Here is a 13,849-nt window from a genome sequence, read left to right as displayed (position 1 = left end):
AACATACTTATAATTTTATATTTTATACAAACTTTTATATTTTGGCCAAGAAATGAATGGGTTGTAAAATTAGAAACATATTTGTTCCCCCTGAAATATATTTTGAAATGCTAATATATAAAGATTAATTATATTTTCAAATTCAAATATATTTAATTAAGCTTTACTTTCTACTTTCTACAAAATGTTTTTGCATATATTTAAAACATATTTTTGGCCAGATAATTTTTTTTGCCGTATGGGTATACATATGATACAACTTGTAGTGAAATGTAGGCAATAAAACTGAACTTTTGTAAAGTAACAAAAATGTTAATTTACATTTATGAACATATTAATAAGTACGTCACGTGTACATTAACAATTTATTCCATTGGCCAATGAAATCATTGCACTGTTGCTAAGCGCCCACGCGAGGGCGCCACCGCCCCTCCCCGCTGCGGATCCTGTCAGTGTTTACGGAAGTGACGGATGACGTGACGTGTCATTTTCCGCACAGGCATTATGGGATCTAGGAAAGAAGAAAAATCATGAAATTGAGGTGTGATGCTTAAATCTAGATCCTAAAGATCACATTTAACAAACGGATCTTATAAATCCATGACTATGCTGATGTTTAACGCACGCGCACATGTAGTGATGTGTGTGCCGCACTGAGGGCTTTATGTATGTGTCGCGCGCTGGAGCAGCTTTCGTTTGCTTTATTCTTCATTAATTAGAGTTTTATTGGAGGTTTGTGAGTGTGAAGATGTCGACCAGCAGTCCTGAAGCGGTGAAGAAACTACTGGAGAACATGCAGACAGATCTGCGGTCTCTGTCAATGGAGTGTAAGAAGAAATTCCCTCCAGTCAAAGAGGTGAACACCTAGTTACTTATTTACACATCAACAACAGACACAAATATACAGCTATATAATGCAGATCTCTACCTAAATATACCTTTATGTGTGTTTGTGTACATACAGTACGTGTATATCAATATGTCATACCCATACAGTTATAATGTAAAGCTTGACTCTATGTACATGTTAGTAGACAATATAGACATTGTTATAGAAACAAAGACTCTCTTTATATCTGTATCAGAAACAAGTCACACTGTTCACGTGATTAATGGGTACTGGGTATTGAAATACATACATGCATCCTAAATTACTCCCAAAAACACAGAATCGGCCAGATTTGAGGTGTTGATTTTTTATCCTCTGAACTTCAGGCGAAGCTCCTTGAGACAACAAATATATGATCAGAGTCTCAGTAAATGAACTTATCGTCACATAAGACCCCATTAATGATCAGTCATCTGTTGTTGATGGATATGGATGATCTCTAGTATGGTTTATTTTGTTCTAGTGGTTATAGTTTTGGTAGATGTGTTGTCAACACCGTCATGTTTTGAATTTGTCTCTTTCTCATGTGTCTGTAGATGTGATTCACACTTCATCTTACAGGGCTCAACGCGAATCATTTTTTATACTGGCCCGGTTCAGGTTTTCACTTGCCCTGCCAAAATTTCACTGGCCCCACTAAAAAATATTTCAGTGTCTGTAGCATACACTCAACTAAAGGATTATTAGGAACACCTGTTCAATTTCTCATTAATGCAATGGTGTGGGGGATGTTTTCTTGACACACTTTAGGCCCCTTAGTGCCAATTGGGCATCATTTAAATGCCTCTGCCTACCTGAGCATTGTTTCTGACCATGTCCATCCCTTTACGACCACCATGTACTCATCCTCTGATGGCTACTTCCAGCAGGATAATGCACACAGCTTGAATCATTTCAAATTGGTTTCTTGAACATGACAATGAGTTCACTGGACTAAAATGGCCCCCACAGTCACCAGATCTCAACCCAATAGAGCATCTTTGGGATGTGGTGGAACGGGAGCGTTGTGCCCTGGATGTGCATCCCACAAATCTCCATCAACTGCAAGATGCTATCCTATCAATATGGGCCAACATTTCTAAAGAATGCTTTCAGCACCTTCTTGAATCAATGCCACGTAGTAGGGTGTTCCTAGTAATCCTTTAGGTGAGTGTAACAACAGACATGTTGCAATGAGAAGGCTCTCGACTTGTCTGCTTTAACTGTGCAAAACATTGCATTGTTTTTTTCGTCGAAGTAAATGTCTGTTTCCATGATGTTAAATAATCATGATTTTGTCCGGCACCCCCACTATCTTAAAGTCTCTTTGCTCTACCAGCTGATGTAACAAGCAATACACGTTGTTGTTGTTCACCACAACCAATAAGGTTACCTCATGACATTGCTGAGAAGTTAGCTTTTGCGATGCTTAAAATGTGTCGTGATGATAACATTACATAAGAATACATGCAGACAAATAGCTAGAGGCCGAAAATATATTTTTGTGACCGAGGGCCAAGACAATACTGTTTACTGGCCCAAACATCTCTCACGCTGGCCCCAGGCCACCGTGCAGTCCTTTATGTTGAGCCCTGTCACGTGGTGTTTAACTTTTTTATAACCCACCAAACGCTATGTATGCCATGCTGAGCTTAATTATGTCTACCTACACAACAGAGACCTGCAACAAAACATTCTTTTTTAGCTGGATTTTTAACACAATAGCTGAATCAGTGTAAAGATGAGAAAGATGCCTGCTTTGTCCTTTCATGCAGTTTGTCAAAGATTGTCAGGACTGAAGTGCAACTTCTCCAAGTCTGTCTGGTTACATAAACGGTCCTTTGAACGGTCTTCAGATCTCTGCTGAAGTTTTCCTTTGTTGAGTTTCTTGAGGATCAATGGCTGGATTATAATATTTCTAGTGAATTCAAGAAAAGAAAAGAAAAAATGTGATCTAAAACACATAGAAACGAAATCTCATTTTAGGCCATATTTTAGTTCATGTGTTTTGTGCACAATAACCAAATGATAAAACCATTTCAACTAATCGTTTACAAAATAAAAGTTTTTGTTTACATCATATATGTGTGTGTACTGTGTATAATAATTATGTATATATAAATAGACACAGATGCATGTATAATTTTAAAAAGAAAAAAAATATTTATAAAGTTTTTGTAATTATATATAAATATAAAAATGTATATACACATGTTATTATTTCTTAAATATACACATGCGTCTGTTTGTATTTATATATACATAATTATTAAACACTACACAAAAAATATAAGATGTAACAAAAGCTTTAATTCTGCAAATGATTAGTCACAATTAGGGCTGGTTATCGATGCAGATGTTCCAGATCGATTCGATTTTGATTCACGATCCGATTCCTATTCTTGACTTGATTTTTATACTCAGTTATCGATTCAACTCAATAAGTATAGATTATATATAATATTAAATAATATTATATTATAATATATTATAGACTGAATGAATGAATGACAGGCTCTCCTCTCGCTCCTTGGTAACATCACACAAGGCAATAAAAGGGTGACATCTAGTGGAGAAGACTAATAATTAGATTAACGTTAATCTTACGTTCAATGGGTCTCATTCATGAAACACGAGCATAACGAATTTTTGTGTAAATCGTTCGTAAAGTCTTTTTGGCGTACATTTTCGGATTCATGAAAATGTGCGTATTTTCCAAATGTTAGGTGGTACGAAAGAAATCTACACCTACTCCCAGCCACGCGTAAATGGTGCGTTTAACATCCGAACGTTTTGCTCATCAAGAAGGCTGTATTTTAATTCACCATAATCATGTACATATTAGACAGCATTTTGTAAAAAATATTATACAGTAATTATATACGTTTATCTTTTATCTTAAGCTCCAGTAATAGCATCTGCAAACGGAACACTTTAATCAAATACATTATTGATTTCAATAGGGCTGGGCAAACGAAATTGTTAAGGAAATTGTTTCCTATAAAATGGCCATAATCAGGCATAACACATTTATGATGGCTAATATATAGATTTGGCAGAGCGCTGCGCAAAAGGCGTACTTTCAGAGACGCGCAGACTTACTTGCCGAGAAGGAAGACTGGTTAATGAGTTGTTTCAGGCTACCCAGACCAGTTCTTTTGTGAAAAGTTAAATCTGCTCAAATGTAAACTGCTTGTGTATTTTCTCTAAAATTATATTTTTTTATTTTTGAATAAGATTTTTTTGAAGTTAACTAATTCGTTTTTTGCAGTCAAGTTTCAGTTCGATTAACAGATGAAATTTCATTAACAGCATCTGTAATGTGCTGCCAAGCTTCCTTTTTTTTTAGGACCTCACTATGTATGCTTGAAAATAAAATTTGACTTTTTCATTTGCTTTTAAGAAGACATGTTGAAATCCTTCGTTTGTTGTCATAATATGATGCCCATATATAGTTTTCAGTCGGATTTAATGGGCAGTATTTATGGTAATTGAGAATAAGCGTGCACGCGCGTCCCATTTACGATTGATAGGAATTCATATACACACATTTAACTATCAAATCTGACATTTACGAAGTATTTGTGAATCAGGAGGAGAGTTTTCGGGAAGGTCTGTTTACGTGCAAATCACTCACATATTTACTCATATATTTACGAATGTTTCATGAATGAGACCCATTGTTTGCGGAAATTAAATGGGGAAAAATTGATTCCTGGCCTGTGAAAATCGATTTTGAATCAACCACTGGGAAAAAACGATTAATCGAAAAAAAAAAAATTGCCCAGCCCTAGTCACGATTAATCGTTTTGCAGTCACAGTTGTTTGTTATCAGAAGTTGGTTTCCTTAGAGCTACACATCACCTGAGCTACAAAGCCGTCATAGATGAGGATCTCAAACACAGACCTGTCACATCTGAGAGAAGAGACGTCTGTGTGTCTCAGTGTCTTCAGTGCCCTGTGGATCTTTATGGAGTCACGGGTGAGATGATCGTATGTGACAGCTGAGGTCACGATGAGATGGACTGCTTGAACAGATATAGTGCTGTATTCATACTTTATGTGTGTTGTTTTAGTATAAATGAGTTGTTGTGCATTGTGAATCTGTGTTGTCGATGGGCAGCTGAATGATTCTCTCTGAAACGCTTCAGACGCCAGACCAAACTGCTAAATTCTCCATGACTCTGTCTGTCCACATAAACAACTTTAAAGGTCTTTGAAGTTCTGGTTATTCATGATAAAAGTATAAGGAGTGTTTGTGCTTCTGAATGCTACAACATCTTAAGAGGCTGAGAGTCTGAATGAATCCAGTGGAGATTCATAGACTGAATATTAAATGGTTAGGTTATCAGTATTAATTGTTATGGGTGTGAATATTTAGGGACCTCACAATTAGGGTTGCAAAGTACTGGGAATTTTCAAGGCTGGAAACTTTACATGGGAATTAACTGGGAATTTGAAAAAATTGCAGAGTTGTCATAACAGGGAACTTAACTCTTTCCCTGCCATTGACAAGTTATCTCGTCAATTAAGAGAAAACATTTGCATGTAAAAACGTGTTCCTGATTAGTTTTTATGGTTATCTGTAATACTGCGATTATCCACTAGACTTACCCAATTTATATAAAACTAAAGCAATTTTTTTCACTAATTTTAATCCCCATAAAATTGTTAAAAATTGTACCTATTATATAATATATCCTCTATAGAATCAGCTATGTCTGGCTCTCTCTCCCAAGGGTTTTTTCCCCTCCTAGGACTTTTCGCCCAAAGGGTTTTTCTTCTAGGTTTTTTTTTCAACCCCTGGGGAGTCTCTTGACATTGGCTTAACTTAGCACCCTCTTACATACGTTATATTTGTACTATGCTCGCTAGTATGGTTAATCTGAACCGCTGTATTCTGCTGTTAATGTTATATGATTTTTCTGTGTTTTTTCCTGCATCTATTAATGTAAAGCCTATTTGAAACAATTAAACAATTGTAAAAAGCGCTATAAAAATAAAACTGAATTGAATTAAATTAAATTATATACTGTGTATGTTTTGATAATCGTTCTGAATCTGATCTCTTAACAAAATTCCTTCACAAAAATGCAATTATTTCAGCTTTTTTTATACTTTTAATAATTTTTTTTTAATTAATGTATTGTTTGTTTGAAAGCAGAGGTTCTGTTCTTTCATTTGATATATATTTGTATGTCTATATATTTTTTGAAGAAAATTTTCCTGGAAAAATGCTGGCGGGCAACTTTAAAAAAAAGGCTTGCGAGGAATGAGTTAAATGTAGTTAAAAAAAATCTTACAGCATAATTTTGTTTAAAACAGCAAGATTTAGTGCAATGTCAGTTTAATTTCTACCTGAACATGGAAGGTTGATTTTTGATTAAATAAATCCAGTCTTGATGGGTCAGTATCAGGATTCTTCAAAATTTGTATTACCCTGTATGAATGTCTGCTTATGACAAAACAAAATGTTTATTTATGTTTGTATATGATAATGGTTTATATACATTTCATAAAATTTCCAAATAAATCCCGTAAATTCTCATAAATTCCTGTTAAGTTTCCAATTTGGAATATTTCCAAAATTCCCCAGATAAAGTGGAAAGTTACCGGAAAACTTTCTGCCCCTTTGCAAGACTCACAATTTAGTTTGATTTTAAGTGGCATCTCAGTTTCTCAGAAAAACTGATATCTGAGCAGATCTTTATATTCTGTGTGCAGAAGTCTCCTGAATACATCAGCATCGAATATATGGGCTCAAATCTGTGACTTTTACTTATCTTTCTCTTAACACATCTTACACATTTGTTTTTGGTCTTTAGGCTGCAGAGTCGGGCATTGTGAAGATCAAAACCATCGCTGCTAGAAACACAGAAATCCTGGCAGGTAAGCATTTAACACAATATTAACATCCACTGAAAGAGACGTGTTGTGTGTTGATGGGTCATGATGTCATTTGTTCTTGTTTTTGTCAGCGCTGAAGGAGAACAGTTCTGAAGTGGTCCAGCCGTTCCTCATGGGCTGTGGAACTAAAGAACCCAAAATCACTCAATTGTGTCTCGCTGCCATTCAGAGACTCATGTCACATGAAGTGGTTTCAGAGGTGAGACACACACACACAAGCATTTACACTTGAAAATATAAATGCAACTACTGTATTGTTTAGTAGCATGACTGTAACTTGCACTGAAAAAACTAACTTTTTGGTGTAGTAATATATATTAGATTAACTCTCATAATTTCTAAATAATAATATTAACATTTATTGAGAGCTAGATTTTCTAAGTAAAATGATGATAAATAAACAAATAATTCATGTAGAAAATGAACTGTGTGGGAATAGTAAGTCGTATTAGATATTTTCTCGTATTATTTAACTGTTTTATAGTCACTGCACATAGTCCTAAAATAATTAAGTAAATTTTAATAAAAATCTTTAGCAGATTCAAGTAAAACATCTTAGTTAATATAACTTATTAACTAAGCTCTTATATTATTGATAGTTGTTTTGTTGTAAATTATAATTTTGTGAAATCACCGTTCAGGTGATGAGTGTTTCTTTACATGAACCCTGTTCGGAACAGTTTGTGTGCATTTCTGTTCAGAATCAAGTTTATTCAATGATTGATTTATAGTCAGTCATGAATTTTGTGTTATAATGCCATTTATAACACAAAAAATAACTAAGTCCATAGAACTATGTTAAAGAAAATAACTAACTGTAAATACGATTTATTTAATATTTTTAGGACAGCAAGGCTTCAATTAAAACAAAAAAAACTAATAGACTTTACCTGAACAATTAAAATAAATTTAACTTCTAAAAAAACAATGAAGTAACATTTATTTAATTATTTAAAATATGTTTTTCATGCATTATTAAGTAGATTTTATTTGATTTTAGTATGTAAGTTGTACTTAAAAAAGTTTGTGCAAATTGTTACAAAGGATTTTTTTAAGTAAATTTTACAAGTTGTTTTTTTCAGTGTGTGTATCCAGTGACTTACTAGTAGAAGACAAATCACTGCTTCATGTTTTTGTCAAACTTTCTTACTTAGTCTTGTTTTGTTTTCAGTAAAAATATCTAAAAATTCTTAAATTAACATGTATTTTCTTGATGAGCAAAATGACCTAAGAAAATAATTCTAGTTTATAGACAAAAACTATACAATTTTACTGAATTAGTGCTTAAAACAAGCAAAAATATCTGCCAGTGGGAAAGATATTTTTTTTATATTTGTATTTAAAGTCTAGTTTTAGACCAAAAATATAAGTGATTTTGTGCATAAAACAAGCAAAAAATTCTGCCAATGGGGTAAGCAAAAAAGTCTTGAATATTTTTCTTAAAAACTAAATTCAAGAAAAATACAAGAAAATTTTGCTTTCCCCATTGCACAAAATTACTTAAATTAGATATTTTTTGGTCTAAAAACTAGACTTTTTTTCTTGGGTCATTTTGCTCATCAAGAAAAAAACATCTTAATTTTAGAATTTTTTTTTTTTTTGAAAATCATTTTTTTGCAGCGAAGTGTCTTAAAGGGCCCATAGTGTGCAATATCCACTTTTACAAAGTGTTTAGACATAAATGTGTGTTATTGTAACAACCCTACAATGAAAAATCCACCCTCCTTTTTTAATCTCTATTAAACCAAAGCAGTCTCATTACAGATTCTCTTGTCAATGTGATGTCACACTGATAAAGCCCCACCCACAGCCACTGATGACTGCTTATTTTTACCCAAAAGCTTTTCTAAATGTGTTTGTTAGCACGTTGTAGTGTTAATGCAGCTAAAGATACTATTGTCTCAGACTGTATTCACAGGAATCAGATATATATTTACCGAAAGCACTCGCTGTCTGTTAGTAAGGGAGTGAGGAGCATTTAAAGGTACAGACATAAAAACGGCACTTTTTTATTTGCTCCCACCCAAATATATTTTGTGCTGAAACTTCACAGACACATACTGGGCACTCCTGAGATTTATATTATATCTTGTAAAAAATAGGCATAATATTGGCCCTTTAACTAAAGTGTCTTCCAGTACTGTACTATAGTACAGACGCAGTATGTTTGGTGAGAAATGAGAAGCTTGGCAAGCTGTAGTTGTCAAACATAGTAGAGGTTAAGATGTGTTAATGTGTGCGTCTGTGTGTGTGTATGTGTGCGTGCAGGCGGCTGCAGGGAACATCATTAATATGTTGTGGCAGTTGATGGAGAACGGACTGGAGGAACTGAAACTGCTGCAGACTGTTCTTGTGCTGCTTACCACAAACACTGTTGTACATGATGAGGTTTTGTCTAAGGTATCATAACACACATAACACATGCACACAAACACACTATATGAAGCATTATATAGCAAGTACATCAAAATTAAATATTTCATTAGGTAAGATGCACCTCAACCTTTTTTTATATAACCAGAGCATTTAAGTGTCATTTATAGTCATGTGTAGGTTAGACACCGTATGCTATGCGTAGCCTGACGTGCACCTCGCCAAATATTCAGCAACGTGCCCATCTACGTTGACGGCGAGCGCTGTGATTGGTCCACTAGAATCCCTCCCATCAGGTAAAAAAAATCTGTGTCGCATATAGGCATTTCCGCTTGCGATGTTAAAAACAAAGCTTGGCCAAGTTGAGGAGTGATTTAAATCAACCTGATATAAACGTCGCTGTCTATTTACCTCCTTCACTGTTGGTCTTCTCAAATCATACAGAACAAGCTGCTGCTTCTTTATTTGTGGGTTTATTGGCAAAGCTGCTTCTTCTTTAGCTGTTGCACTGATACTGTAGGTTACACGTATGGATACTACCAACTAGTGGTCGGCATGTGTAATTGCATTTCGACGCAGACGGTGACGCAGAAGTATATATTAAAAAAAAGACACGTCAAGGCTACGCCATAGGACATAGGCAGAACTATAATGAGCCCTTTATCTTCATCATATCTATAGCCAATCAGAGAATTTAATATATTTAATATCTAACTATAAATTTAGACTAGGGATGCACGATACAAAATGTATGTGCTGATACTGATATTCGATTACTTCGAATGGCATCTACCGATACCGCTAGATTTGCTTTTACTCTTTATTTTAAATGATTATGTCATGAAATCCTAGAAGTGTTGTCATTGTCACCTAATTCCAAATAATCACATGATGCGTTTTTTTCTGCCCCTTATAATTGTCAAGATAAAATCTGCACTAATCTGCCACCGATATATCGGTATATAATCAGTATCGGAAGGTAAAAGCATTTTCCCCACTACCAGACATCAGCTGATTGTTTAACTGATTCCCAAATATATCAAATAAAATAAATGACCCTCTGCTTTCAAACAAACAAACAAACAAAATGGAAAAAGAAAACATTATCTATACCTAGCCTATCTATATTTTTTTCTCTGCTTATAAACTCTTAAATATGGGCATTTTTCTTTAAAAATACTTTTTTGGGCAAAAATCTTAAATAAATGCATTTTTGTGAAGGAATTTTGTTAGAGATCAGATTCAGAACGATTATCAAAACATACATGGAGTTTAAAATTATTACATAACGTTTTGGCTTCAGTTTTTTGATAAACTGGGTAAGTGGATAATCCATCTAGTAGATAATCGCGGTTTTGCAGATTAACATAAAAATTCATCAGTAACACGTTTTTTTTATGCAAATGTTTTCTCTTAATTGACGAGATAACTTGTCAATGGCGGGGAAAGAGTTAAAATTGTCCGATGTCTGGTAGTGGGAAAAATGCTTTTCTTTTCCAATACCGATTGTAGGCCGATATATCGGTGCATCTTTAATTTAGACAAATGAGATTTTAATCTTGAATGGTGCACAAGAAACCAAGAAATGTACACAATTGTAAACTAAACGATAGCTTTGTGTTTCTTTTGTCAGGCGATTGTTCTGTGTTTCCGACTTCACTTCACGAAAGACAACATAACTAATAACACAGCGGCCGCCACCGTCCGGCAGGTCGTCACGGTGGTCTTTGAGAGAATGGTGGCAGAGGACGAGAAGTTCAAAGGTTGTTATATCTTAATGTATCATTGCTAAAGTCACAGCTGCTGTAATGGTTGGTCATATATTTACTGTAACTTCCTTTCTCGCAGGTTTAGCAGAAGAACCGCCTGCAGTCCAAGGCAACAGCAACCGGCGTTCTGTCAGCACGCTGAGACCCAGCGCTAAAGATGCTTACATGCTGTTTCAGGTGCGATTCGAAAGATTTTGGGATGTAGAAAAACAATACCACTATCTGTATCTGTGTTCATCTTCTGTGTTTACTGCATTCTCTGCAGGATCTCTGTCAGCTGGTGAACGCTGACGCCCCCTACTGGTTGGTGGGCATGACAGAGATGACACGGACATTTGGATTGGAGCTGCTGGAATCAGTTTTGAATGACTTTCCTCAAGTTTTTCTGCAGGTGAACATGACAATAACACAATCAGCGGGGTTAAATGCACTCGTTTCGTCGCAGCTGTTGACCCTTCATGTTTCTTCTTCATAGCACCAGGAGTTCAGTTTCCTGCTGAAGGAGCGAGTCTGTCCTCTGGTCATCAAACTCTTCTCTCCGAACATTAAGTTTCGGCAGGGCAGCAGTTCCAGCTCATCGTCTCCGGCCCCCGTGGAGAAACCGTACTTCCCCATCTGTATGCGACTGTTGCGGGTCGTCTCGGTTCTCATTAAACACTTCTACAGCCTCCTGGTGAGATGCGGATGGTGACGGTGTACAACAGTTTATCTGTTTACCCCTAAAGTCCAATTCTGTTATATTATTAAATCATACAGCAAATGTTTATGAGCTGATGGTTTCTGTGTGTGTTGTAGGTGACCGAGTGTGAGATCTTCTTGTCTCTGCTGGTGAAGTTTCTGGATGGAGAGAAACCACAGTGGTTGAGAGCCGTCGCTGTGGAGTCTGTGCACCGACTGTGTGTACAACCACATTTACTGCGGTGAGACAACACACTTGAGCTAACCGGTTTGACTAGGGTTGCAAAGAGCCGGAAAGTTTCCGGTAAATTTTCGCAAAGAAACAGTCATGGCAGAACAGAAGGGATATTTTTATAGCGTAAAGGTTTTATAGATTAATGGTTTATCACTTTGTATAAATAAAAATTCTTATATTTGAATGATGTCCGTGTGTATATGTGCAGGTCTTTCTGTCAGTCGTATGATATGAAGCAGCACTCCACTAAAGTCTTCAGAGACATCGTCAATGCCCTGGGGTCCTTCATCCAGTCACTCTTCATCCTCCCCAATTCAGGAAACTCTTCATCCACTGGTACACCTGCAGGTCAGACACATACACCTATAGTGTTTGAATGGGTCGAGTTTTGAACTATACACACTATAAGAAGTATGTAATTCACTGGGGATGGGGGAAGTATATATTTTTGAGTATGTAATAAAACAGTTGTTTATTTTTGGATGTTTGAGTTTAAAAATATTTTGAGAATAAAGTCGCAATACTTTGAGAATAAAGTCGCAAATATTTGAGAATACAGTCAATATAACAAAACTAAAGTCGGAATATTTTGGGAATAAAGTTGGAATATTTAAATATTAAAGTCAATATACCAAGAATGAAGTTGCAATATTTTGAGAATAAAGTCGCAATAATTTGAGAATAAAGTCAATATAACAATACTAAAGTCAGAATATTTTGAGAATAAAGTTGGAATATTTAAATATTAAAGTCAATATACTGAGAATGAAGTCGCAATATTTCGTGCATAAAGTAACAATATTTTGTGCATAAAGTCGCAATATTTCGAGGATACATTTGCAATATTTCGAGAATAAAGTCGCAATACTTTGAGACTAAAGTCGTCATATAACGAGAATAAAGTCAGGAGGATAAATTTTAGGACTTTTTTGTTATATATTGACTTTATTCTCCAAGTTTTTTTACTTTATTCTCGTTATATTTGACTTTATTCTCAAAATATTATGACTTTTTTCCTGTAATTTAATTTATTTAGACTTTTTAAATGTCACATTATAATGACTTTAATCTCGAGATGTTTTTATTTTAGCTTGGCACTAATCCTCCTTGTAAAGTTACCACTGAGTTATTGTGAGGGTATTTACCTACTATACCTTACAGAGAATTGGAATTTGGCTTGTATTGTGTCTTGTGTGATGTGGTGCAGATGAATCTCTTCATTAATCTTTGTGAAATCGCTTTCTATGTGTGTGTTTGTATCAGGTGGTTCAGTTTCTGGTGCTCAGACGTCTGCTCAGGGAGTCCCGGGGGTCGCAGGTCCAGGAGGAGTTCTGACCACACAGGCCGCATTTGAGTACCGCGGTACCTGGATCCCTCTGATGAATGTCAGCGTTCAGGGCAGTGCCAAAGCCACATAGTGAGTGATGAACCCATTTCACGATTGCTTTACATACACGTGTAGTTTTTCTCTGTGTGATTCGCCTCTTGTTTCCTTTCAGTTTGGAAATGTTGGATAAAGTGGAGCCACCGTCAATCCCGGAAGGTTACGCCATGTCTGTGGCATTCAGTGCTCTGTTGGATCTGGTCAGAGGCATCACCACCATGATCGAGAAAGAGCTCAACAGAGAGGAGCAGGAGGCAGCCATGAGAGAGGGGGCGGAGCCTGTGACAACTCCTCTGAGTGACAGCTCCCAACAGGAACCCAGTGAGTGTTGATCGTGCATGAGACTCTTTCAGAGATTCATCTGTAAATGAGGCTGTAGTTCCTTTAAACTGGGAGCTATTAGTGGATTAAACCGTGATCTAATTGCTCTTGGCCTTCATGAATTCATGTATATACACTGCAAAAAATGATTTTCAAGAAAAAGAAATTGTATTTTTGAAAATAAGAAAATAAGTCTAGTTTTTAGACAAAAAATATATAATTTAAGTGAATTTGTGCTTAAAACAAGCAAAAATATCTGCCAATGGGATGAGAAAAAAAATCTTAAAGTCTTTCAAGTTAACTTTTTTTTTAAA

The 13,849-nt window shown here is 35.6% G+C and overlaps 1 protein-coding gene across 4 annotated transcripts in view; it reads left to right on the top strand.

Annotated features, from left to right (window-relative positions):
* Window positions 1-455: 455 nt before the first annotated feature.
* Window positions 456-13,849, top strand: part of mon2 (MON2 homolog, regulator of endosome-to-Golgi trafficking) — a 30,007-nt gene continuing 16,613 nt past the window's right edge. For 3 of the 4 annotated variants that reach the window (XM_065277361.1, XM_065277360.1, XM_065277358.1), the window contains exons 1-12: window positions 456-856; window positions 6,694-6,757; window positions 6,847-6,974; window positions 9,044-9,175; window positions 10,782-10,911; window positions 10,997-11,094; window positions 11,183-11,308; window positions 11,393-11,590; window positions 11,713-11,837; window positions 12,039-12,178; window positions 13,094-13,247; window positions 13,330-13,535. In XM_065277361.1, the coding sequence (XP_065133433.1) occupies window positions 749-856; window positions 6,694-6,757; window positions 6,847-6,974; window positions 9,044-9,175; window positions 10,782-10,911; window positions 10,997-11,094; window positions 11,183-11,308; window positions 11,393-11,590; window positions 11,713-11,837; window positions 12,039-12,178; window positions 13,094-13,247; window positions 13,330-13,535 (1,609 nt within the window). In that variant the 5' untranslated portion in view covers window positions 456-748. The remainder of the gene's footprint in view (window positions 857-6,693; window positions 6,758-6,846; window positions 6,975-9,043; window positions 9,176-10,781; window positions 10,912-10,996; window positions 11,095-11,182; window positions 11,309-11,392; window positions 11,591-11,712; window positions 11,838-12,038; window positions 12,179-13,093; window positions 13,248-13,329; window positions 13,536-13,849) is intronic. The other variant, XM_065277359.1, reaches the window with a different exon arrangement.

The sequence above is a fragment of the Paramisgurnus dabryanus genome, chromosome 23 (assembly GCF_030506205.2).
Source record: "Paramisgurnus dabryanus chromosome 23, PD_genome_1.1, whole genome shotgun sequence".
Taxonomy (NCBI): Eukaryota; Metazoa; Chordata; class Actinopteri; order Cypriniformes; family Cobitidae; genus Paramisgurnus; species Paramisgurnus dabryanus.
The sequence above is the reverse complement of the archived record's forward strand: the minus strand, read 5'-3'. Positions and strand labels throughout refer to the sequence as shown.